This window comes from Podarcis melisellensis, assembly GCF_964234715.1.
Source record: "Podarcis melisellensis genome assembly, chromosome: 1".
NCBI lineage: Eukaryota > Metazoa > Chordata > Lepidosauria > Squamata > Lacertidae > Podarcis > Podarcis melisellensis.
Window position 1 is genome coordinate 44,939,478 of NC_138528.1, and position 24,840 is coordinate 44,964,317.

General features: G+C 42.4%; 2 protein-coding genes across 5 annotated transcripts in view; both read right to left on the reverse strand.

The window, feature by feature from the left end:
• PSEN1 (presenilin 1) overlaps positions 1-9,519 on the reverse strand; it is a 30,581-nt gene extending 21,062 nt beyond the window's left edge. For both annotated transcript variants that reach the window (XM_081890504.1, XM_081890503.1), the window contains exons 1-2: positions 9,415-9,519; positions 1,298-1,428 (exon numbers count right to left, since the gene is read on the reverse strand). In XM_081890504.1, coding sequence (XP_081746630.1) covers positions 1,298-1,381 — 84 coding nt within the window. In that variant the 5' untranslated portion in view covers positions 1,382-1,428; positions 9,415-9,519. The remainder of the gene's footprint in view (positions 1-1,297; positions 1,429-9,414) is intronic.
• A 3,571-nt stretch (positions 9,520-13,090) lies between these two features.
• Positions 13,091-24,840, reverse strand: part of RBM25 (RNA binding motif protein 25) — a 33,133-nt gene continuing 21,383 nt past the window's right edge. For all 3 annotated transcript variants that reach the window (XM_081889886.1, XM_081889887.1, XM_081889888.1), the window contains 10 exons: positions 24,082-24,362; positions 23,345-23,558; positions 22,775-22,864; positions 21,526-21,599; positions 20,588-20,738; positions 19,892-20,216; positions 19,293-19,567; positions 16,934-17,032; positions 14,665-14,712; positions 13,091-14,515 (listed from right to left, as the gene is read on the reverse strand). In XM_081889886.1, the coding sequence (XP_081746012.1) occupies positions 14,423-14,515; positions 14,665-14,712; positions 16,934-17,032; positions 19,293-19,567; positions 19,892-20,216; positions 20,588-20,738; positions 21,526-21,599; positions 22,775-22,864; positions 23,345-23,558; positions 24,082-24,362 (1,650 nt within the window). In that variant the 3' untranslated portion in view covers positions 13,091-14,422. The remainder of the gene's footprint in view (positions 14,516-14,664; positions 14,713-16,933; positions 17,033-19,292; positions 19,568-19,891; positions 20,217-20,587; positions 20,739-21,525; positions 21,600-22,774; positions 22,865-23,344; positions 23,559-24,081; positions 24,363-24,840) is intronic.

Sequence of the window (24,840 nt, forward strand, 5' to 3'; positions counted from 1 at the left end):
AAGATACTACAAGTACAAAACTTCAAGCAGATGCTACAACACAGTATGCAGTGCCAATTTCTTGAAGTGTGATGCATCAGTTGCACCAGCCTCCTCCATAGTGGCGCCCTGTCTGTGGAACACCCTTTCCTTACAATCAACACCAATGCTATCCTCATGTTGGCACCAGGTTAAGAGTTATTTCTTTTCTCAGACATTTCCTTTTTGCTTGATGGTATATTTTAACAGTACTGTTTATTTTATTATTTAGGTGGCTGTTTTTACTTATTGTTCTGTGCTCCACCCTGATATCAGTACAGGCAAATGGCAGGTTGTAAATATTTTAATAAAACATAAACAAATAAATCCTAATGTTCACACAGCAAAAAAAATTAAATAAATCTGTACTGTCTATAAAAACTAAGCAGTACAGTGGAACTTTGGTTCCCAAATGGCTTAGTTGCCGAACAAATTGGCTCCCGAACGCCGCAAACCCGGAAGTAAGTGTTCCGGTTTGTGAATGCTTTTCAGAAGCCAAATATATGATGCGGCTTCCACTTAAGTGCAGGAAGCTCCTGCAGCCAATCGGAAGCCACACCTTGGTTTTTTAACAGTTTCGGAAGTCGAACAGACTCCCGGAACACATTAAGTTTGAGGACTAAGGTACCAGTGTATACAATCTGATAACTTAATAAATCAAAGTTAAAGAGTTTACTGGTCACTGCTTTCTAAAGTAGTATAATATGCATGTGCTGTGAAAGATTTAGCAAAGAATGAAACAGGAATTTCCCCCCCTTAAATGCAGTTATATATATTTTTTTTATTATTTACATTGGTATCCTGTCTTTCTTCCAAGGGCTGAAGACAGCACACATGACTTTTTAATCTACAAAACCACTTTATAATGGTAGGTTAGGCTAAGTGATAGTGACTGGACAAAGATCACACATTTAGTTTATGGCCAAGCATGGATTTGAACCTGGTCTTTTCACTCCTAGTCCAACACTCTAACCCAGGCACAGGCAAACTCGGCCCTCCAGATGTTTTGGGACTATAATTCCCATCACCCCTGGCCACTGGTCCTGTTAGCTAGGGACGATAGGAGTTGTAGTCCCAAAACATCTGGAGGGCCGAGTTTGCCTATGCCTGCTCTAACCACTTCACTACACCTGCTAAATGTTGCTTTCGTCATGACATTCAAGATTACAAGACCCATTTAACAAACACAAGAGGCTTTACACAATCTTTCAGCATTTTGTAACACAGCTACCATATGCAGTTTATAATCTGGCATGTGGAAAAAATAGTCCTTACGTACAGTATTGGTCTGATGGTTGTCAGGCAAGTTCTCTCTCAGCTGCCCACGCTGGACTTGTGATAAGTGTGCAGATAGTTCTGCCATTGGAACTTGGTACTCCACAAATGCTCCTTCTTCTTGAGATACTGCAACTGTAATTTTTTTAAAAAAGAGAGAGTCTGAAATCCTTTGTTATCTTACCCTGAACTGAAATGATGTTCTTGCTTTAAGCTGTTGGCTTTCAAGACAAGAGTGAAGGGGAAAGTAATTGAATGCAAGTACACTGCTGCCTGACCCTATAACTCTTTCCATACCATTGTTAGGTGATCTGTTGTACGCCATGGAGTCATTTGTTCTTCCTGTCCTGGGTGGGGACTCCTTCCTATTTTGGAGATAATTGTGGTTCGTATATCTGCACTGATGTTAAAAAGCTAACAATAGTTAACGCAAACCAGTTTCTAACCATTGGGTTGAAAATGGTTGTTTGTCACTCCCTATGGTTAATTTTGACATTGAGCAGAGACAGTGCTAACCACAGCTGGCCACGAGACTGAGGAATGCTCACACAAGATGAGCCTGTGAACCCACAGAACACTCAATTGTCTCTAAACCATGGCTAGAAAGTTGAGCAGTGTTTTTGCTTGGAGCAGGCCAATGAACCCCTGAAAACTAAATGGTGATAGTGCTCAGGACAGGAACATGTGCCTAGACAAACATCTTCCCTCAACATATCTACCTCCCCCACAAAAAATCACCAGGAAGTGTGAAAGTGATCTAGAATTTCTTGTTAGTGATTAAGGAAGCAACTCAAAAGGGGTAAGAACAGAATTTAAAATGATTACATCAGAAAGAAGCCAATCTTTACATGCAACCATCTGATACATTTGTTGTTCTGATGGTTTCCTAAATCAATATAAAACATTAATCTAAACCACCATTACTATTACCACCATTTGCCAAAGTTTGATATGTGCTGTACACAGTTTGCAAGTTATATTCACCAGAAATGGGGAATAAAGGGAACACCCAGGATTTATAAATATACAGTTGGCCTGCTACTTACATTAAGGTTCTGTTGCAGGAGAACATGAACAAAGGCAAAATCGTGCAAAGTCAGTAACCCCAGAACTGCCCCCTCCCGCACTGCAGAGGATTGCTTACCAGAATCTGAGATAATGAGAGGGCCCTAGGATGCTACCAGAGCCCTCCTGCAACCTGCCCAATGCCCAGCAAGCAAGGAAAACCCACTGGGTGAGCGGGGGTGGGGTGGGGGGAGGAAAAATAGATAAATGGAGAGCAGGGAATGGTGTATTGTCCTTGCTCTCCATTTATTTATTGCTCACCCACCTAAGGTTCCAATCACGAATGAAAAGTAAGTGTAAGTTCTGGGTCGAGTGGAAGGGGAAAAGTATGTCAAATGGCAGCAGAAGTGTAAGTAAGTTGAGACAAGGCTTGTTGCAGAAAGGCTGTGCTAAGGTACTGGGTTTTGAAAGAAGATCCTAAAGATGGGAGAAGTCACTTAATAAACTGGGGGGTGGGGTGGGGGAAAATGTATACGAAACAGCTTGGCAGAAGGTACTGAGCACCAGGGCGGGGCAATAACTGGTTCTCAATATTGCAATATATCACCAGCTAAACATCATGATATATTGATATACCCTGATATCTGAAATAAGGAAGGAACTATGCAGAGGCCAACAGGACACTACCGCTGCCTCCCATCCCTGCCACAAGTCCTCACAGGCCACTGCCGCTACTGCCATCACTATCACTGCCTTAAGGCCTTGCAGGCCACCACTGTGTGTTGCCGCTGCAAGGCCTTGCAGGCTGCCACCACTATTGCCATCTCCCATCACCGCTGTGAGGCCTTGCAGGCCACTGCTACTGCTGTCACCTCCTGTTGCTACCATGAGATCTTGCAAGCCACCGCCGTTACTGCTGCCACTTTTTGCCGCCGTCGTGAGGCCTCACAGGCTGCCACCACTACTGCCGCCACCTCCTGTTGCCACCACGAAGCCTTGCGGTTACTGCTGTCACTTCCTGTTATCGCTGCGAGGCGTTGCAGGCTGCTACCATCTCCCACTGCCACCGCAAGGCCACTGCTGTCACTCCTTGTCACCACTGTGAGGCCTTGCAGGCTGCCATTGTTACTGCTGCCACTTTCTGTCGCCGCCATGAGGCCTTGCAGGCTGCTGCTGTCACTCCATCACTACCGCGAGACCTTGCAGGCTGCCACCTCCCATCACTGCTGAGTCCTCACAGGCTGCCACTGCTACTGCCTCCCATCGCTGCTGTGAGTCCTTGCAGGCTGCTGCCGCTCCTGCCGTCACTCTCTATCACTGCTGGGAGGCCTTGCGGGCTGCCACTGTTTGTGCTGGCGCCGCAAGGCCTCACAGGCTGCCACCGCTATTGCCACCAGCTTTCATAGCTGCTGTGAGGCCTTGCAAGTCTCCACTGCTACTTCTGCCGCCACGAGGCCTTGCAGGCTGCCGCTGCTACTACTGCCCCCTCCTGTCACCACCACAAGGACTCACAGGCCACCACTGATTGGGCTGTCACAGTGAGGCCTTGCAAGTTGTCACCTCTACTGCCGACACATACCGCGGTCATGGCCAGCTGTTTCTGCCACTGCTGCTTCTGCCTCCTGCTGGCAGACTGGCAGTCCCAGATTATATGTATTCACTATGACTCACTGCTGTACTTTGGATTGTCCTGCATACCACCATTTGGTAGCCAAGCCAAAACCAAAAATTCTGTTGGGATGCGTTTTGGCTTGCCTGCTGATGAAACTGACTGTGTGGTGATTGATAATACTGTCATTTACCCATTTTAGACCTCTTAAGTAGTAGCAGTTGCCTGGACATTGTCTTGTTCACCTCTGTATAGTTTCATCCTTATTACAGACGTGATGGATTGCAAAGTTTAGCTGGTGATATTGTGTGAGGTTTAGCTGCTGACAACATTGCAACGTTTAGCTGGTGAGTTATTGCAATGTTGAAAACCAGTTATCGCCTAGTCCTTACACACATTGTGATTCGTGATATACTGACAGCTCAAATATTATGAAACAATTATGACAATGTGAACTTCAAACTGGTTTTGGATGATATATTGATATATTGCCCAGCCCTACCGAGCACAAAGGAAAAGTTCCACATTGCTAAATGGAAATTACTTCTAAGCCTTAGCTGTCTGCAACATAGAAACATGGAGCTGATGGGCAGTAGTAAGGGAAACAGATTCAAATGTGACAGCCATTCAAGATTTTTAACTGTTATCGAAAAACAATGCAATGCAAAAAACAATGCAAACCTCCTATGAAAACCAATTAGAATGATATGTACACTATAAGATCTAATACTGATATATGATAATTCTGAAAAATCAAAAGGATGGGAGAAATCTTAGTTTTAGACACATAAAAGAAAGAATGGAAGACAAGCAATCAGCTCTACTGGGTGCAACATTATTACAAAAAAAAAAAGAAAAGTTTTGCAAAACCAGAGCCAAGAGAACTGTTTCTTAAACTTCCAAATACACGCTGTCTACACACTAGTGTTCTTAAACCTATGGCGAATGCAATTATTCAAAAAATAACTTGATAGCACACTAATTAGTTGAAATCAGTCACCCAGGTCTCTTTACTTTACAATCTACTCTGCCCTTTCATCCTCTTCTTTGGATAAGGTCGTTTAAGAATCAAGCATAGGTCTGTAGGAAATTACATAAAATGGTAGGATATAACCAACAGAGACAAGGAAAATTTTCAACCCATTTAGACTTATTTATTCTATACAGTGGTACCTTGGGATGCGAACGGGATCTGTTCCAGAGCCCCGTTCGCATCCAGAAGCAAACGTAACTAGCGACGGCATGTCTGCGCACATGCACGTCGCTTTCGCCGCTTCTGCGCATGACGTCATTTTGAGCGTCTGCGTGAGCGGTGAAACCCGGAAGTAACACGCTCCGTTACTTACAGGTTGCCGCGGAGTGCAACTCAAACGCGCTCAACATGAAGCATATTCAACCCAGGGTATGACTCTACTCTGAAAAATACTGTTTCAATAATGTGCCTGCTCTGAGATTTAAAATAAAAGATAGCTACAGAGTTCACTGGCAGAAACACTTCATTATCATCTTGAACAGATGCTCCAACAAGGCTTTGGGGATGCAATCAAGAATGATGGTTTCTATACTTTCCACCCTGGTGGCAAGATTGGTAGGCTAGCTGATGTGTATAATAGTAATCCTTCTTCTACTGACAAGTTTGGCCAAGCTCCACCTGAAGAATGTCTAGAATAAATAATTGCATAGGCTCAGACAGTTGATCATTGCTTTCACCTTCACCGAAAACTGCTTAGGATTTCAGTGTTCACTATGTTCTGACTTTATTCTATGAGACATACACACATGGAAGATTATTAACTGTCCAGTAGGACAGTATTAAACAATCACAGAGAAAAATTAAAATATATAGTCATAGCATCTATTGTTGTTTATTTGAGTTTGCATTCTATTCATCAAGTCTAAGGAAGCAATATTTGAGTAGTAGTATACTGTTATATTTTTACTAAGAGAGCTAAATAAGACTCCGTACTTATTTCTCCACAGCCATTTATCAGTGAAGGAATGCAATAATGGGGAAAGTCAGATATTTGAACACCATATGTTGTAATAAATGAGACCATCTATTAGTAGACAGTTAACTTTTTCTGGTTTGGTATTCTTGCAGTTAGCATTGCCAATTATTATTTTGATAAAAATCGATAGCATGGAGGAGTGAATGTGGGAGGTGGAGAATATTATACAGTGGTGCCCCGCAAGACGAAATTAATTCGTTCCGCAATTTTTGTCGTCTAGCGAATTTTTCGTCTTGCGAAGCACGAAATCCCATAGGAATGCATTGAAAATCAATTAATGCGTTCCTATGGTCAAAAAAGGTCTAAACAAAGCCAAATTTGGTACAACAACAGTTTATTAACTGCTCTTTAAAGTCACACATACTGTAAAGAGCAGTTCAAAAACTGAAGGGAAAATAAATTAACTTTATAAACAAAACATGTCTTTGTTTTTAGACGTCGCGAGACGTTTTCGTCTTGCGAAGCAAGCCCATAGGGGAAATTCGTCTTGCGAGGCAAATCGAAAACGGAAAAACCTTTCGTCTAGCGAGTTTTTTGTCTTGCGAGGCATTCGTCTTGCGAGGTACCACTGTAAAGGAAGGATGTTGCAAATGCTTATAAAAACACAGAGTCCATAATTTTCTTCACATTTGTTAATGAAATAAATGATATACTTTACTCAGACTGATTCTTTGAAAGAAGTGTTGGTACTCTCTTCTGTAGTATTTCCACTGAACTTTCATAAACTATATGGAAGCAACCTAGAAAAAGCCTCTAACTACAAGAGATGCACATATTAATTATTAAGAAATATCTCACATGTGGACCAAGTGGATTTTAGAAGTTACTGCATGCATGGCACAATGAATGAGAATTAAATTTTAAAGGAAACAAACTAGAAGGATTGGAGGGAACTGAGAAATGAAGCTGGTTTAAAAACAGGAAGAAAGTGCATGACAGGTTGTAAATAGGATTAAAATATATTAATGCTTTATTATTTCAGGTAGAGATGATCTGTTCTTAAACAGGAACATTTCTCTGGATACTTATTTTCAGCACAGAGATGCTTTACAACACAAGACCAGTACAGACACAACCTTGTTACCTGATCAACTCCAGTACGGAAACCTACGTCCCCACTGTGGAAGGATGTGTGGACCCAGAATTGGCATCCACAGTCATTTATGGACTCACTGTTAAAACTGTGTTCATGGAATACAATCTTACTCAGCTATGAGTGATTGCCAAAGAAGTAGTAGTAGTAGTTTTCTGTTGTATCATTAAGGGTTGCTGTACTTCTTTTAGATGCTAATCTGCATATTAGCAATATTCTATTATCAATTTTATGTTGTGGATGCTCTACTATTATTGTGACTCACCCTGAGATTATTTGTACAATGAAGGGAGCACTATAATTTTTGGAAATTAATCACAGTTAAGCAGTCAGGAGTGGCCACAGGACTGAATTATTTCTCCTTTCTAGAACACAAATTTGTCTTGCTGGACCTAGTTGTGCTTAGCTGCTACACATAGCAACGACTAGCGCCCTCCTTAACAGAGGATTTCAAACTAGCTTCAAGTGACAACAAATTATTATATTAGCAGTGACATTAATCATGGTTGGAACTAACCAAGGTTCCTGTGAAGTGTTCTCTTAACCGACATTACAGTATTTGATTGGAAACCACTGAAACAAAATGACAGGAAAACATAATCCATTGCTTAGCAACCAATCAATTCATGAACAGTCTAGACAGATTATGATAGTCCTGCCAACTTTTTTGAAATGTGATAGTAATAGCAATTAGAAGGAGCTGTGGCCAATTCAAAAGCACTAAAAAGGAATCCTGTGCATTACCTCATTTTCATTTGTTTCCAAGAGTGCTTAGAATATTACTTGCTTGGCTTGGAATATACCCCAGTTACACTGCTGGGTTCCATATTTCCATTGTCAATGCCAATTAGAACCCTACTTTACATATGATAAATATGCAAAGAAATAAGGGAAAGTCCAACTTTCTACTATCCAGACTATACAAATGATTTACACTTACTTTTTCAATTTTTAATATGGTTAGACTTTTTTTTTTAAAAAAAGTCTTATACCATCTAAGTCATCTACAACCCTCTCCTATCAGATAATCTCCTCAAAACTCAATAAAGGGGGGTGGGTTAGCAAAGCAGACCTAAGACCAAATTTCATCAGTACAGCCAATCAGAAATATGTGCATCGCCACATATTTCTGCATCTCATTGATAAGCACCAGTTCAGAGGCTTCAAGACCTCTGGTGGAAAGCGAAAAAGAACTGGCTAACATACTTCAAAAGGAGCACTTAAGTCTTTATTCTGAAAAAAGTTTGAAAACAACTGGACACAAACAGCAGTCCAGTACTATCAGAACACTGTGCCAAAGGAAAAAGCACCATTTTTAAAAAAACACTCAGAAGAGAACTTTCAACAGACAAAGATTTCCCCATTACCACATCCCCATGATGACATAAGCTCCAAGTTTCCGCAGTTTGTACAACTATAAAAGACACAGAGGGTAAAAATCAACTAAGCTTTACTCAGAGTAGGCTCAGTGAAATTAATGAACACAACTAATCCCATCAATTCCAGTGGTCTACTCTCCGAGTAAAACTTAGAATACCACTCAGAGCTTCTAAAGCCTCTGCTAGCATACCAAGTCCATTCTGGCCATGCTGTACACTCAAAATCACTTAAGGTCGCGCGATCCTACGCACCTTTACCTGGGCATAAATCCCATTAAACCTATCCATTCTTAAGGAAATCAGCCCTGAGTGCTCACTGGAAGGACAGATCGTGAAGCTGAGGCTCCAGTACTTTGGCCACCTCATGAGAAGAGAAAACTCCCTGGAAAAGACCCTGATGTTGGGCAAGATTGAGGGCATAAGGAGAAGGGGACGACAGAGGACGAGATAGCTACTAATATGAATTTGACCAAACTGCGGGAGGCAGTGGAAGACAGGAGTGCCTGGCGTGCTCTGGTCCATGGGATCACGAAGAGTCGGACACGACTAAACAACAACAAACTTAACGAGGCTTACTAATGAGTAGACACGCCTAGGAGTGCCCTTTAATTCAGATTTCAACACACTTCCGACACGGACTGGAGGTCCGCGGGAGTGGCTGGAGGAGACCCGCCCTCTTTCCGGGGCATTTTCACCCACGAAGGGAAGGCGGGGAGGTGGGATGCCAGCCCGTATTGTTTAAAGTGTCTGAAGCCAGGAGGAGGTTTCGTGTGGGGAGGGGCATCCTTTCTGATCTGAGACAAAGAGGGCCACGGAGGTGTGAGGGAAGGCTGGCTCCGGAGTCCCATGACTCCCCTCGGAAACGCTCGTGTGAGGAAGGGGCGAGAGGAGCGGGGACGTGACGAGAGGAAGGGGAAGGGCCCCCACCCCCCCCGAAAGAGGAGCCCCGCTTCCTTTCCCCCTCACGGGCCTGCTTTCTTCGTCGCGCTCTTCGCAGCTCCCCGCCCCGGGCCCACCTCTCCTTACCTGTCCCCCCTCGGAGCCGGTCCCACCGGTTTGTTTTCTTCCCGGCCCGAATTCACAGCACAACCCCCTCCCTCCCACCCCCTCCTCCCGCGACACGCACGGCGCTTCCGGCCGAAGCCCCGCCCCCATTCCCCTCCCCTCGGGACTCGGCGCCTCGTCCCCGCCCACTCACGCTCTCTCGGGGGTGATGGTGCGCCTGTGCAGCCGAGCTTCTCCTCGGCGGACCGCAGCTGTCTGTCTATCAGAAGCAGCGCGCGAGGCCGCGCAACGACAACAGCTGCACCAGCAGCAGCCGCCGCCGGAGGAAGCGGGCGGGGGCTGATGACGTCAGGAATCGCTGCGCCAAAAAGGCAGCAGCTCCATTCGAAGAAGGGTTGCCTTAATCTGCACGTTTCTCTTCGAAGCAAGGCCGGCGCAGGCATTCTGCTCCCTAAGAGTTAGAAGGTCCTCGCTCGCTCGCCCGCCGCCTTCCACCGAAGTGTAGGTGCCTAGTAGCTAAGGTTGGTCAGGTTGTATTGGCGCAAAAGGGGGATAATAAATACATTAAAGCTCAAAACCGTCTGCGTTCTTTCTGAAGGGCTGCGCATTGGGTTTAGTTTGGCCGAGAGAAAATACTAGCTCTGTTCGTGGAGGATCAACAGGGAAGTCGCTCCTTTGCTAGGGTAGATCCCTTGCGATTGTTCTTCTAAGTTTGGCGATCACTCGTAGCCGAGTAAGATTGTCTTCCATGAACACGGTCTTAAGAGTGAGCCCGTAAGTGACTGTGGAGGCTAGTTTTGGATCCACACATCCTTCCACAATGGGGACGTAGGTTTCCGGGTGGGACTTTATCGTGGTGAGGGTTTGCCAAACGTGCCTTCCTCTTAACAAATTATTATTATTATTATTAGCGTATTTCTACCTTTCGTCCTGAGTTCGAGTGTCTTCAAAGTCCATGACATCTTTGGTACACACCCACTTTATTTTGCAGCCCGACCCTATGTATACATGTATGTTGACACTAAAATCCTATTCAGTTAGGATTACTTTCAAGCAGTGTGCAGAGGATTACAACTCCCTTAGCACTTTAGGAGGAGCCACAGCCACTAGTATCTTACCTCTGCCACTTGCTACATTTGCCCTATGAGACAAGGTTTATTTCATTTTATTATTACGTTTATACCCCCACCTTTCCTCCAAGCTCAGGGTAGTGTATGGTTCCTCTCTTCGTTTTAGCCTCCCAGTCCTGTGAGGTGGCTTTGGCTGAGAAACAGTGAGGGGCCCAAGGTCATCTCCTGAGCTTCATGCATAACTGGGGATTTGACCCCTGCCTTACTCTGACAAAAGGGACGCAGGTGGCGCTGTGGGTTAAAGCCTCAGCGCCTAGGACTTGCCGATCGAAAGGTCGGCGGTTTGAATCCCTGCGGCGGGGTGCGCTCCCGCTGCTCGGTCCTAGCGCCTGCCCACCTAGCAGTTCGAAAGCACCTCCGGGTGCAAGTAGATAAATAGGGACCGCTTACCAGCGGGAAGGTAAACGGCGTTTCCGTGTGCGGCTCTGGCTCGCCAGAGCAGCGATGTCACGCTGGCCACGTGACCCGGAAGTGTCTTCGGACAGCGCTGGCCCCTGGCCTCTTGAGTGAGATGGGCGCACAACCCCAGAGTCTGTCAAGACTGGCCCGTACGGGCAGGGGTACCTTTACCTTTACTTACTCTGACAAGCAAAGGCTCCTGACTTTTCAAAAACGATACAAAGCTGTTTACATGTAGACACAACTCTGTAGATTGTCCGTGGTGGCTTCTCATGAATGTAAGAACTTAAAATAATGTACAAACAAGCCTCATGGCTTTCAACATCCTAACCTACAATACCTTTTGAGTTTGGGAATAAGGACTGCCTTCATAGTTTTAGATAAGCTTTGTTATAAGATGTACAAGGTATCCAGTTTATGTTGCTACAGCTGTGACTACTAGTGTGTGAACTTGGCCCAACTGTCAGCTAGACAAATCTACCCTGATTTAAAGTGAGGAGCATACAATCAAGGGTCCCACAACATGAAAGACACTGCAGAAACTTAAAATTTGGACTACAGTTCGCATAATCTCCAACTACTGGCCATGCTGGCTGGAGATGTGAAGTGTAGTCCAAGGCATTTGAAAACCCTGAGCTAGGTTATTATCTCAGCACCTCTTATAAACCAATATTCTTGTGTTAATACACACCTTGAAAAACTTTTTACTGTATATAAAATAAGTGCTGGGGAACTTACGGTGCTGCAGATGTTGCTGGTATCAAACTCCCATCAGGTGCATGCATGGCCAAGTTGGGATGATGAACTATTCCCCCCCTCTGATCTATTTATTTATATTTTACAAGATGTATATGCTGATAATCAATAAAAACTCCCATGTGGTTTTCATAGAATATAGTTGTAATAAAATGCCAGTGAAATAAAACTTTGAAACCAAGAAGACAGAAAATGTTATCAAACATAAGTAAAATCAGTAGTTTCAAAACAAATACACAAGTTACATGAGTTACATGTCTGCTAAAAAAAGGGACCAATAAAAGACACTATCAGGTCAATTCTGCATTAAAAACTTATGTTTCAGCAGATGGTTGGGAGTTACATACATTAAAATTAATTTTTCAGCAGTAATTTTTGTTGCTCTCGACTTTTTTTTTTGCTGGTTAGGATGCAAACTGTTAATTTTGATGGTGAGATTAATGTTACCAACATCAACTCCAGGGAGCCATGCAGCTAACTTTACCTTTTATTGCTGCACTGCTGTTGCTAATTTAGCATTGTATGTCCATACATATCAAGCATACATTCTTGTTTTCAAGTGTTCAGTGTTGCTTTTTCGATAAACCATACATTGAAGCTGCTTTATAGCAGTCAGGCCACTTGTTCATCATGAATAGGCTTCCCCAACCTGGTGCCCCCTCCAGATTGGACTCTTAAACCATCACCCTCAGACAGCATGATCAATGATCAGCAGATGACAGGAGTCCTCATCTCACACATCTGAAGGGCATCAGATTAATACCTGACAGCAACTCTCCAGTTCAGCGGGATCCTGCCTGGAAATGCTAGGATCCAGTTATGGCCCTTTCCCTTTTTGTGAAGGGTTGTGGTAAAACAGACCATTATTCAGTTTTTTATTGTTCTTTGATTAGTTAGGCTGTCACTTCTATCATTGCGTAACAGGTCAATTACATATAATTTGTCTCCTAGAAGTGGTATGGTTCCCATTCTTGAGATTCCATTCCTTCCCGCCTCCCCCAGTAATTGTAACAATACAATTCACTAGGTGGGATCTAGATTAAGTTTGGCAACTTTGTTTTTACTTCAACTTGTATTTTGTTGGTGTTTTATTGTACTCTATTTAAATTATTACTGTTAGTCACAGCAACATTTGGTGGAAACGTAGGCTACAAATTTAACAAATTGTACTTAGGGACTTCAGTTAGTCATAACTAACATGACTAACTTGATTTCAACAAACTCAAGTGCAACCAGCTTATTCTAGATCCAACTCAACACTATATAGTTTGGCCAGTGTGCAGAATTTGAAGCTGTATTTCCATACTGGGAAGTTTTTTGCCAGATCAACAAGCCAACTAATCCATTACTTCCAGAAATGAAATAGAAGTAGTAGTATATTTTGAAACATAATTAAATAATCAAAATCCAGATCAAATATATACATTTTTAATATCTGAAATATTTACATGATGGAACCATTTATAGGATCCCATTTATTAAGAACAGTTTTTTTTCCAGCTGTCTTCTTATAATGCATGTACTCAGTAACTCAGTGTCATGGTTGCACCTCCTAAATAGGTCAACCTGTATCCTTCAGGTAAAGAGATATCAGAAGAGCAGTATTTTAAAAAGTGAGAATTGTTGCTTCCTGGAAAGTGTTCATCCTGCAATCAAGAAGGCCCATAGCGTACAGTCTTTCTACTTGTGAAGATTTTAAAAAATGCAGTTTACAGTACATTGTTATTGATACCACATCAGCATATGTATAAAACTCATACAGAGTAAGAGGACAAGAAATATCATCCTCTATCCGACAGACAGCTTACAGTACAAAAAGGAAGTCACAACTGACTTGATGACTTACATAAAAACAAATTTCTCCATTGTTCGAAAGCATATGATTTTAACATTGTAAACTGTTGTGCTCAAGTTACATTTTCAAACCTTTTCTATCCACAAGTTTCCCAAACCTGTCTATGGATTTTATTTTAAATAATTAAAAAAGAATACTTTAGATGTCAGACTTGTATTAGTAGGAAGCTAAAATTAAATAAATTTGTGCACTAGTTATCCTTGATTAAAAACACAACTGAGTATGAAATTCTGTCACCACCGTAACTGAACAAAAGGCCTCATGTAACGAGCAGGAGGAAATTTATCAATGGCTTTACAAGAATGCCTGAGTTGAAGCAAGTCCACCATGTTTTTCTACAGATTCCTCTAGAAATATTAGAAAGTCCAACAAGGGAATGATCCCCTATCCATGCAGATGAAAACTGTGTGCCAACAAAATGACTCCCATCCATTTTTAGAATTTTAAAGTTTATTCTAATATTTTAAAATGGAGAAGGGAAAGAAGAGGTTGGTGTATTTACATAAAATTCAATTATTTTGGTTTGTGGTAAGCACAGATGTTTCTAAAACATGGGTCTTTTCAATATTTACAAGGAACAGTTTAGAAGATGAATATCAGAGACTGTGTACAGCAGCTGCAGTAGTTTATGAAACAATACCTGTAACTGTACCTGGTGAGTGAAAAACCACCAATGCAGAAGTCAGATAATTACAACCAAGGAAGCTGGGGTGAGGGTGGGAGGGAGGGAGAGGGGACCTCAGTGTAACAAGATGGAAAAAAATTCACATTTTCTACATTTAAAAAATACAGGTCTCACAAATGTCTCTTGAAGACAGAGAAACTTCAAAGTTCTTCAGTGATGCAGAACAAAAGTTGAAATGGCGCCCCCAAAACAAAAAGGGATTCTTTATTTCACCAGCCCAATTTTTTTGGCTTCTGTTTCATATATTAATAACCTCCACATTTTGACTATAAAAACTTCAGCTTCTTCATCTAGCACCTACACCAAAAAAGAAGAAAATAGGGCATTAAAAACCAGAGGAAAAAGTACATCTCTCTGAATACATTTAGTGAAGGTGATTCTCACAGAAGAGCTCTAAGTTACACAAATTCGAAATTCTGGATGTGGCATGTTTTTCCTTTACTCACCATAGCAACATCATCCAAGATGCTCTGCGGTGAACTATGAGCCATAACCTGAAAAAGAGAGGCATATCAACATTGAGAACACAGCACTTGTATGACTGAAAATTGAACCATGCAAGATTTAGAACTGTTACCCGCATAACAGTAACATTCTAGCAGGTAGCAAACACATGTATCTTAAAATAAAATCCATGAAAAGCAAGCCCGTTGCTTTCAATTTTAAATAAGGTTGTTTGCTCCAGGGGAAGCTTCTGAGAATGGAAGCAAGCGCTGTGATTTTTACTGTTTCCCCTCTTCCCTCTGTAGCTCCTTGCACCTCAAAAACCTGTTCCAGAGGATTGGGGGGGGGCTTTTGGAAGAGCATGGGAGGTGTTCCAGGTATGTAGGAGAAATAGGAAATTTGGGAAACGGCTTCTCTTCCCAATCCATTCACAAAAGCCTCTGCTGATAAAAAACCCTTATTGTGAGTAGAAACACAACTGGATACAACCCTAAATGATTTGAAAGGTGGACCAAAAGGCATTTTTAGTTTCAACTCCCTTGTTCGATTCATAACAGGTATTTGATTGCATTTGTGAGTGACCGAGGTAGACCAAGAACAGGGAGAAAGGAAAGTTACCACTTGTGTCCTGCCACCTTAGTTAACTCAAAACAAAACCCTCACACAGTTTGCAGTCATGTTGGAGCAGACTGTAGTTCCCAAAATAACTGATGCACAAGCCTGCAGGTTATGTGTGCAAGTCTAGTATCAGGCTTTTGAACCATCAGTTTAAAAAACAACATAGTTATATATTTATGCATAGAAGGCAACACACTGTTAGTAGTTTACTTTGGGCAAATACTGTGAAATGAAAGTGCACGGATTGGGAGGTGGAGAGAAAGTTACCACTGTACCTACCTGAAGGGTAGATTTGCTTGTCCAGTGTAGTATCACTGAGTTGGGCTTCCTTGCGCCTCCAGTGGATGAAGGGAGGAGTACCTTTTACAGGAAATAGGCTGACTCCTCTCTAGTTTTGCGTACTCACTGAGCATGAACAGTCCAGAAATGAAACTCAGACTAATGTTAACCTATATCCTACAACTGAAAGCCGACCGTGCTAGCAGAGGTGGAAAGAGATGTTGCAGGCTATGCAAGGGTGTGGCCTCGGTGATGCTACATTGGACAAGCAAATCGACTCTTCAGATAGGTACAATGGTGCTATTTCACTTGCCCATGTAGCATCACTGGGTTGGGATGTACAAAAGCCCAACTAAGTAGGGTGGATCCCAACAGCAACAACTTACTACTCCAGCCAATGCTGTTTCAGAGGAAGCAAAGGGTGTGAGACAGGCATGCTGTAGAAGTAGTACTGGGTGGCCAGACATGCTGCCTGAAGTTTGAGCCAGTCAATGCTGTGCTGTGACTCAAAGGGTCTCCCATCCATCTGGACCAGTTGCCCCTCACAATGTGCTCCAATGCACTCATGTGATGCTGAGACTGCCATCCTACCTTATAAAGGGGATATTAGCTCCATTGGTGAAGGGAATGCCACACACAGCTGTGGTGTCCTCTAGGCCTGGTCTAGCCTGCTCAGGAGTGTTTGGCCTACTTCAGGCTGTGGTGGCTTGGGTGCATAGGGGCTGGGAAACAGCTCATACTTTGACTAGTGATGACAGTACAGTGGTACCTCAGGTTAAGAACTTAATTCGTTCTGGAGGTCCGTTCTAAACCTGAAACTGTTCTTAACCTGAGGTACTACTTTAGCCATTGGGGCCTCCCGCTGCCGCTGCGCGATTTCTGTTCTCATCCTGAAGCAAAGTTATTAACCTGAGGTACTATTTCTGGGTTAGCGGAGTCTGTAACCTGAAGCGTCTGTAACCACTGTACACATTTCTAAAAATCCACCTCAGCCAATGACACCTCTGTTAGGGCTAAAAATTAAAGCCTGCAGAGAGGTAGATCTCACTGTATCACTGCTGCTAAGGAGGGCAATCCAATTATCCCTAAAAGGGGGGGGGGGGGGAGCTTCTTGTGTCTCCTTCTCAGAAGCCAGTCTGTGAAGATGAGGGAAAGGAAGTCTAATTTTTATTTTTAGTATTTATACATAGAAAGAACAGTAGAAATAGCGGAATCACACAAGAAAATTGCTAAGCTGAAATGAAAGAGTAAAAGGAGCCAGCCTATTTGCTGTAAAGGCTATTCCTGACTTAGTCCAGAGGTGCAAGTAAGTCCAACTGGCAAGCAAAATTATAGCACCAGCCACCTAAAATATGTATTTATGAAGAAGTTTACCTTTGAACAAACAAAGTCAACTAGCGTTGCTTCTTCTTCACCAATATATTCTATTATTTTCTTGTTGATCCATGGTCTAATTCGACGTTCCATTAATGTCTAGAATAGAAAATATTATCATTTTAAATAGTTTCCATATTTTTTTATTTGGACCATACATTGCTTTCATCCCTTGTCACTTATAAAAGGCAAAAGTAAAGATAAAAGTAAATGACCCCTGGATGGTGAGGTCCAGTCAAAGGCTGGGGTACAGTGCTCATCTCGCTTCAGGCTGAGCGAGCCAGCATTTGCCCAAAGACATCTTTTCAGGTCATGTGGAGAGCATGACTAAACTACTTCTGGCGCAACAGAACACCGTGACAGAAGCCAGAGCGCACAGAAACACTGCTTACCTTCCTGCCACAGCGGTACCTATTTATCTAATTGCACTGGTATGCTTTTGAACCGCTAGGTTGGCAGAAGCTGGGACAGAGCAATAGGAGCTCACCTCATCAATTGGATTCGAATCACCAACCTTCAGATCAGCAAGCTCAAGAGGTTCAGTGGTTTAAACCACAGCACCACTCACGTCCCTTTGTCACTTATAGCAACAATACTGTATTAATATTGAAAGAAAATCTCTGCTAGTTCAGACTAAAGGCCTATCTAGTCCTGCAACCTGTTTCCCAGAAAGGCCAACCAGATGCCTCTGGGAAACAAACATGTAGGACATGAATGAAATAGCCCTGTTCCCACTGTTCCCCAGTGACTACTACTGATGAATTTTGCCTCCAGATCCTGGAGGCAGTATAAAGCCGTTATGCCTAATAGCTACTGAAAGCCTTCTCTATGAATTTGTCTAATCGCATTTTAGCTGGTGTCTATGACCACATCTTGTAATGTAGTGTGTAAAGAAGTTCCTATTGTGTTTATGACTGCAAGATTTAAATGGGCTTACATCAGTAAATAAACCAAGTAAAGCTTGAATTAATTTTAACTACTGGTTTTTTTAGATTTATCTGCTTCTGGTGTTTAATTATAGCAGAATGAAATAGAAAAAATGTTTGAGGTTGCAACCCTACACACCTGGAAATAAGTCCCACTGAACTCAATGAGACTTACTTCTAAAACAATATGCATAGGACTGCAGAGTTAAGATGGCAATTCCTTTATCAAAATTTGCTTTAAATTCCTTCGATTTCAAGGCATGTACAGTATGTAACATGTAAAAAAAATTAAGTAGATCAGTTAAAAGACAAAATGTTTATGAACTTAACATTATTTAATTGGTAGCTAGCACTTGCCAAACTTGTAAGCCAGGATCCATAATAGGACATGGGCAGATGTATCAATACAACAGGTTTTAGTTGTCTCCCTTTGCCTGCAGCAGATCTCATCAAGGAGACAAGTTTGACTGAACAGCAACTTACTTCTTGCCTGCTATATATTCCATGCTACCACTACTAAATGATCTGATATATAAGTGAATGGCTTGAATCCAGAATTCTCTTTCACTGATTAAAGTACAGTGAGCAGAAGTGATTTCCTCTTCCCCCCAGCCTCTTGCGTCCTCCATACAGTGGTACCTCGGGTTAAGTACTTAATTCATTCTGGAGGTCCGTTCTTAATCTGAAACTGTTCTTAACCTGAAGCACCACTTTAGCTAATGGGGCCTCCTGCCGCCGCTGGAGCACAATTTCTGTTCTCATCCTGAAGCAAAGTTCTTAACCCGAGGTACTATTTCTGGACAAAAAAAATTCCTTCCAGTAGCACCTTAAAGACCAACTAAGTAGCACCTTAAAGACCAACTATTTCTGGGTTAGCGGAGTCTGTAACCTGAAGCGTATGTAACCCAAGGTACCACTGTAATGTGTTCCATAGGTTTGGGGGAATTTCCAGAACATTGTGGGAGAGCTTTAAGATGAACAAGTGAATATTGTCTCCCCTTCCTACTGCTAGTGGAATCCTTTGCTAGACTGGAAGCCTTTCACAAGCAGAGGGGCACTTAGAAACTTAGGATCCAAGCCAATCTTTGCATTTCGGTACTAACTAACTAACTATCTACACCAGCCACTCTGGGCGGCTTTCAACAGAACATAATTAAATTAATTTTAAATAAAATAAAATAAAATAAAATAAAATAAAATAAAATGATGTGACATGCCTATGTTTAGGGTAGTATTTTTTTCTAGTTAAAGATAAATAGCAGGCATGTGGGCTTGGTTATGTACCGAAATAAGGATTTTCCCACAGAGCTCATATTATTCAATAAGGTGCATAAATTTTACCTATACTCAGTGTTGAACCACAAGAGCTGGCAAATTAGTGCAACACATGTCCTGTAGTTCACACTCAAGATTTTGTAAAAATTTACACTTACTGAATCCACAATAGACCAGTCAAGAGGATAAGCAAAGAGTTCTGGTTTGGCTGTGGGAATTTTCTCAATTAGACTCTTAATGTGCTTGCGCTTCTCCTCAGTATTGACGCTGCCTTTGGAGGAGCCTTTGTCTTCATCACCATAATCCAGGGGCACCAGTTTCCTTTTTCGGGGCATGTCATCACTGTCTTCATCCTCAAACTTATTGAAGACACTGTCCACAGTGAGTTTCTTTCTTTTCACGGCATTGGGTTGGTTAGGACTATTGCAGGCACCTAAAATATAAAGAAGATTCATTCTAATATATTTAAACACAATCTGGAGACTCTTCCAAATTCAGGTAAGAGCTGCACTTTTAAAAACAATGGGATATCAACAAAATAATAATAATAAAAGACTGGGGGGGGGGAATCAACCACAGAGCAAAGTGGCTAAGATTAAAGAGTTTATTCTATGCTGCTTCACTCAACTGCTCTGCTCTCAAATGGATCAATAATAATTATACAATCAAAAGGCTCAAAGAAGGGAAGCACAGAATCTGACTTCCTATCTTTGTGCCCTACTTCCTCACATGGATAGAAACAAGAAAAAAAACTTGCCCAATTTGAGGCTAAGCCCTATTTTAGGCCTGTACTCCTCTGGCTGCTGCTGATCTGGCGAGTTTTCATGTGGGATGATAATACCACAGGGAGATTCATCCCCAGGAGTGTTGGGAGTTGCATTGCCACTTGCTGAGGAAACAGATGGGGCAGAGCTGATGGGTCGCAAGGTTGGTTTAAGGCAGGGCTTTTGCTCTGGCTCTTCCTCCTCTTCTTCGGGTTCTTCCCTCTTCTCTTCCTTTTCTTGCTTTTCCTCCTCCTCTTCCTCAGATTCTGGCTCCTGTTTGGTTTGTGGCTGTCGACGCCTTTCAGCCTCTTGTTCCATCTATGGAACAAAATTGTGGTCTTATGCACATTCTTCACCAAATGCACTTATTAGGAGTTAAAACATGCAAAGCAAGCCTGGCTGTCCCCGTAAATGGATAATCCTAGTTAATCCGAGGCAGTTTTTTAAAAGCTCAATTTTATTTGGCTTTATAAGTAAGGAATAATCCAGATTAACAATACTATGATACTTATATAAAGAGATCTGAAACAAAAAACTGCTTTCCACATGAACATGGGGATAAAGCCAGGACATGTCAACCAACAGGGTCAGTCACAAATCTCTAGCTTACCAATAGTCGACTACATGACACGGTCTACTATTATAAAAATGCTCATTCACCACACTTTGCCAAAAAAGGCATTCCTTACCCTCTGTAGCTCTGCATCTGGATCTGGGTGTCCTTCCGCAAGAAGACGTTGCCGGATTTCTTCCAGTTCTTCCTTTTCCCTTTTCCTATCTCTTTCATCTGCTTCCATTTCCTTTTCCCTATCTCGCAATCGCTTCTGCAGAGCGCTTCCCCTGTAACATGTATTCACTTTTGTTTTAAAGGTCTCGTGGCACTTGTTTCCCACAAATATTTGTCAAAAACAGCACACCATAAGCACCCGATACAGAATATTGACTGTAAAGTTTCATGTTTCATTCCCTACATCAGAGAAATAAAATACTCTGTTTGGAGTAGGATTTAGCCATGTACTTCTTTGCACCTGGATTCTTACAAGAACATGCCAGGAAGGAATAGCAATTCTTAAAACTAGGGAAATAAAAGATCCTTTAGTTTGAAAGTGATTACGAGTCTCCTCATTCTTCCAACACAAAGTTATCTGAATATGTTCAGTGCTTTTCATAAAAGAGGTGCATATTTGCTAGGATTTATCTAATGATCACTCTTATTGGTGCTGCATTAAATTTACAAATTTGGGGCTGCCATCTCCATCATTGAACACACAGGTTTCCTTTGTGGCGTGGAGCACCTTTGGCCAGCTTAACCTGATTCACCCACTACATGCCCCACATTGGGCAGAAATGTCCCTGTGTTGCAGTGGGTTCGACTAGATGACCCTCATGATCCCTTCCAACTCTACAATTCTATTATTCTAAATCACATTGTCTGTAAACCTCTCCTACTCATCACATGTTGGAACACAAGGTTTCCTACGTATGTCTTTCTGATAGGAGTCGTGTTGACGAAACCTGAGAACACAAACTGATTTATCTTGTGAACCGCCCTGAGACCTGCGGGTATAGAAGGGTATACAAATTTAATAAATAAATAAAAATCTCCTGCAGTTCATGCTAAGCATACCTATAGTATTTTGGATCATCTCTGTCATCATCATAATCTTCTAGAAATTCTTTTAGACGCTTAGCTTCTTTTGCCTGTAAGAGAGTTGAAAACATTTAATTAATTTCAGACCGAAATTAGCTCGTCACCCTTGAAGGAGTAGAAGTTATTCCTTGCCAGAAAGTTTCTAGAGTAGCACCTTCCTTTAAGTTGATAGTAAGTCACTACTAGTTTGCTTTTCCTGCTTCTGGAACTGTATTTCCTCCTCACAAACTACTGAACCCTCTGAAGCTGGAGTTGAGAGTGGACTTTCCAGTTCTGAACTAAAGTGTAGAGGCATGAGATAAGTTAGCCAGGCTTTGCATAAGGGACCTGAAATAATCGCTTTGAGTGCAAATCTGCCTCAAGTAGCCTGTCAGTTCTGGCTAGGATGCAAGAGAACCAAGTTAATGATCTCTAAATGCATGAGAGGAATTTGGGCATGCATTTTAGAAAGCAGTTTCCTGTGCCAATCCACTTTTGAAAACAGTCTACAATATAGCTTTTGAAAATGGATGGGTCCTGCTGTTGAAAGAAACATGTAAAAATGTCACTAGGCATGCAAACTTAGATCCAGCTTCTGCTCCCGCACAAGTAGGAGCGGAATCAGGGCTGCTTAGCTGGGGAGTGCAAAGCCCCTGTTTCCCAGGTGAGAGATCTCTGACCCCACTCCTGCTTGCATGGGAGCAGAAGATGGATCAGCTGAGGAGGTGCTGGCTCCATCACACTTTTCCTGTGAGAGGTGTGTAGCTACGTTCCCCTCAATGGAGAAGTTTAAAGGAGCACCACCTGGCAAGGCGGAGACAGGCGGACAGCTGCATTAGAGGCAGTGCAGGAGTTCTCAAGATGCAGCTGCCGGGCTGCAGAACGGGATCATGGCTTTCTCAGCTTGGAAGGGCTTGAACTCCCCAGGTGAGCAATCCCACTCCTACTTGCATGCAAGCTGGAGTGGGAGCGGGCATCTCTCAGGTGGGAAGTGGACCTTTTCACTTTATAAGGAACAAAGTCTGTAAAGCAGCCAAACACTTTCTTTTTGCATAATGCTTTTTTAAAAATTGTGGCAACATACAGACTCAGCTATTTTGCATTCACATTTGTGAGCTACCACTTAAGTCACAAAAATATTACGACTACTACTACTGCCACTACAGGACACCCTTGTATACCAGCATAGAGATTCTGCCATTTGAGAATCTAATAAAGGCAGTGCAAAAAATAATGAACCCCTTACCATTTCTCTTCGCCTTTCTTCCTCCCTCTCAGCTTCCTTTTCATATTCTCTAGCTTTTTTCCGTTCTCTGATCTCCCAGTTTTTAAGACGCTGAAACAAAATAATCTGTTTACCATTTACTGAACCAGAGGGGGGGGGGGAAATCTCATATGTCACTTGAGAGAAGCAAAACCATCCACATTTAATTATATCACCCAGTCTTCTATTTCAATACAGAGGTTCTGTAAAATGCTCTGAAGTTTGATGGTCAATGCTACAAAATTATTAGAATACAGGTATGGGCAGGAAACATGCTCCACGATAATGGAGTTGGATCTTTAACAACTATTATCAGACCTCATTCAGAGAACGGGGCTTTCACCCTGAAAAGAGACAACCTCCTTTCAACAAGTGTCTCCTGAGGGAGGATGGGGTACTGGAGGAGAGCGGCTTCAATGCAGGGCTCTGATGCCAGTGGGTGGAATGGTAGAGTTAATATTCTTACCCCACCCCCGAAAACCGGGTGCTTTCCATTTGCAACAGAATCCCTTTGAATCCAATCCCCAAATCAGAAGCAACATCCTCCTATACCTCTTGATAAGCTGCTTCCTTTTCACGGAGCTTCCTTTCCAGTTTGCGCCGCTCATAGGCATCTTCTTCATCCTCTTCTCTATCCCTTTTCTTGTCCTTTTCTCGCTCTCTCTCCCGTTGTTCTCGTTCCCTTTCCCGCTCCCGTTCCCTCTCTCGCTCCCGTTCCCTCTCCCGTTCTCTCTCGCGCTCCCTTTCTCTGTCTCTGCTTTTCTCTCTGTGGACAAATATAATGACAAATGATTAATGCATGTAATTGTCAACATTTAATACTGCTGGTAATAGAGGTTAGGTCTAACAAAATTAACTCTAATAGATAATTAAAACACCATACAATACGAGGTTTACAAAAGTTGCGATTTTGAGATCACCGAAATTAAGCCAAAACTGAAAACCTCTGTTAAGTTTTTCAAATTAGCCACAACGTTGCTTGTGTAGTCATTAGACAAATGACGTTTTGAATAGACACAGTACATCAGTTTGCTGTCTTACATTGAGAGGCAGACACAGACACACACACAGTCTCTCTGTACGTTGGTTGTGGCTTTATTCCGTCAGCCAAACCATACAAAAGGGCCTGAGGGTCAGGGCACCACGGCTGTCAGCAAATCATACCATTTAATTCACTGCCTCATGGCTTATTGCATGCTGGTCTTCAAAACAGGTTGCACCCATGAATTATTTCCTTAAGAACCATTGTCAAATTTATTAACAAGTATTCATTACACAGCACAATTTACCTAGATCTGCTCCGATCTTTATTTCGGTCTGAACTTCTTTCGCGGTCTCTGTCTCGATCTCTTTCCCTGTCCCGGTCTCTGTCTTTAGTGCGGTCCCGATCTCTATCCCGTTCTCGTTCACGCTCCCGTTCCTTTTCCTTCTCTCTTTCACGCTCTCTCTCCCTCTCTCTTTCACGCTCCCTTCTTTCTCTTTCACGCTCCCGCTCCCTCTCTCTTTCGCGCCGTTCTTTTTCAATTTCTTGTCTCTCTTTCTCCTTTTTGCCTTTTTCCTCCTCCAATTTCTAGAAACCAAGAGGATTTTCAAAGTTAGCATGTAGCTAGAGTCGGAGGCCCCACCCCACCACCAAGCACAACACCCAAGGCTGGTAGTGAGCATTTCAAAAACACCAATAATTTAACATTTAAATATTTAACAGCTTACTGTCAGCTCATAAGAAAAAAAGTTCTGCAATCGTAAGGCTAGATTTCGTGCAAAAAGCATATATCTAACATAGACTGGCAATCTCCAACCTTGGAAAGAAGGGCAATGCTCACCTCATATATGCATATGCTGACAATTACATAGTGCATTGCCATCAATAGTTCACAGAAAACTCCCGAGCCACGAAAGATAGAAAAGAGCTTGAACACAGATGAATTTTTAGCTGGCAAAGTTAATTCTGCCCATGTAGGCAGATCATTTAGTAGGATGCTGACAGACAAGATTACCTCATACCACAGCCAAACCAAATTCATTCTATGCAAGGATGGGAAGTAAAA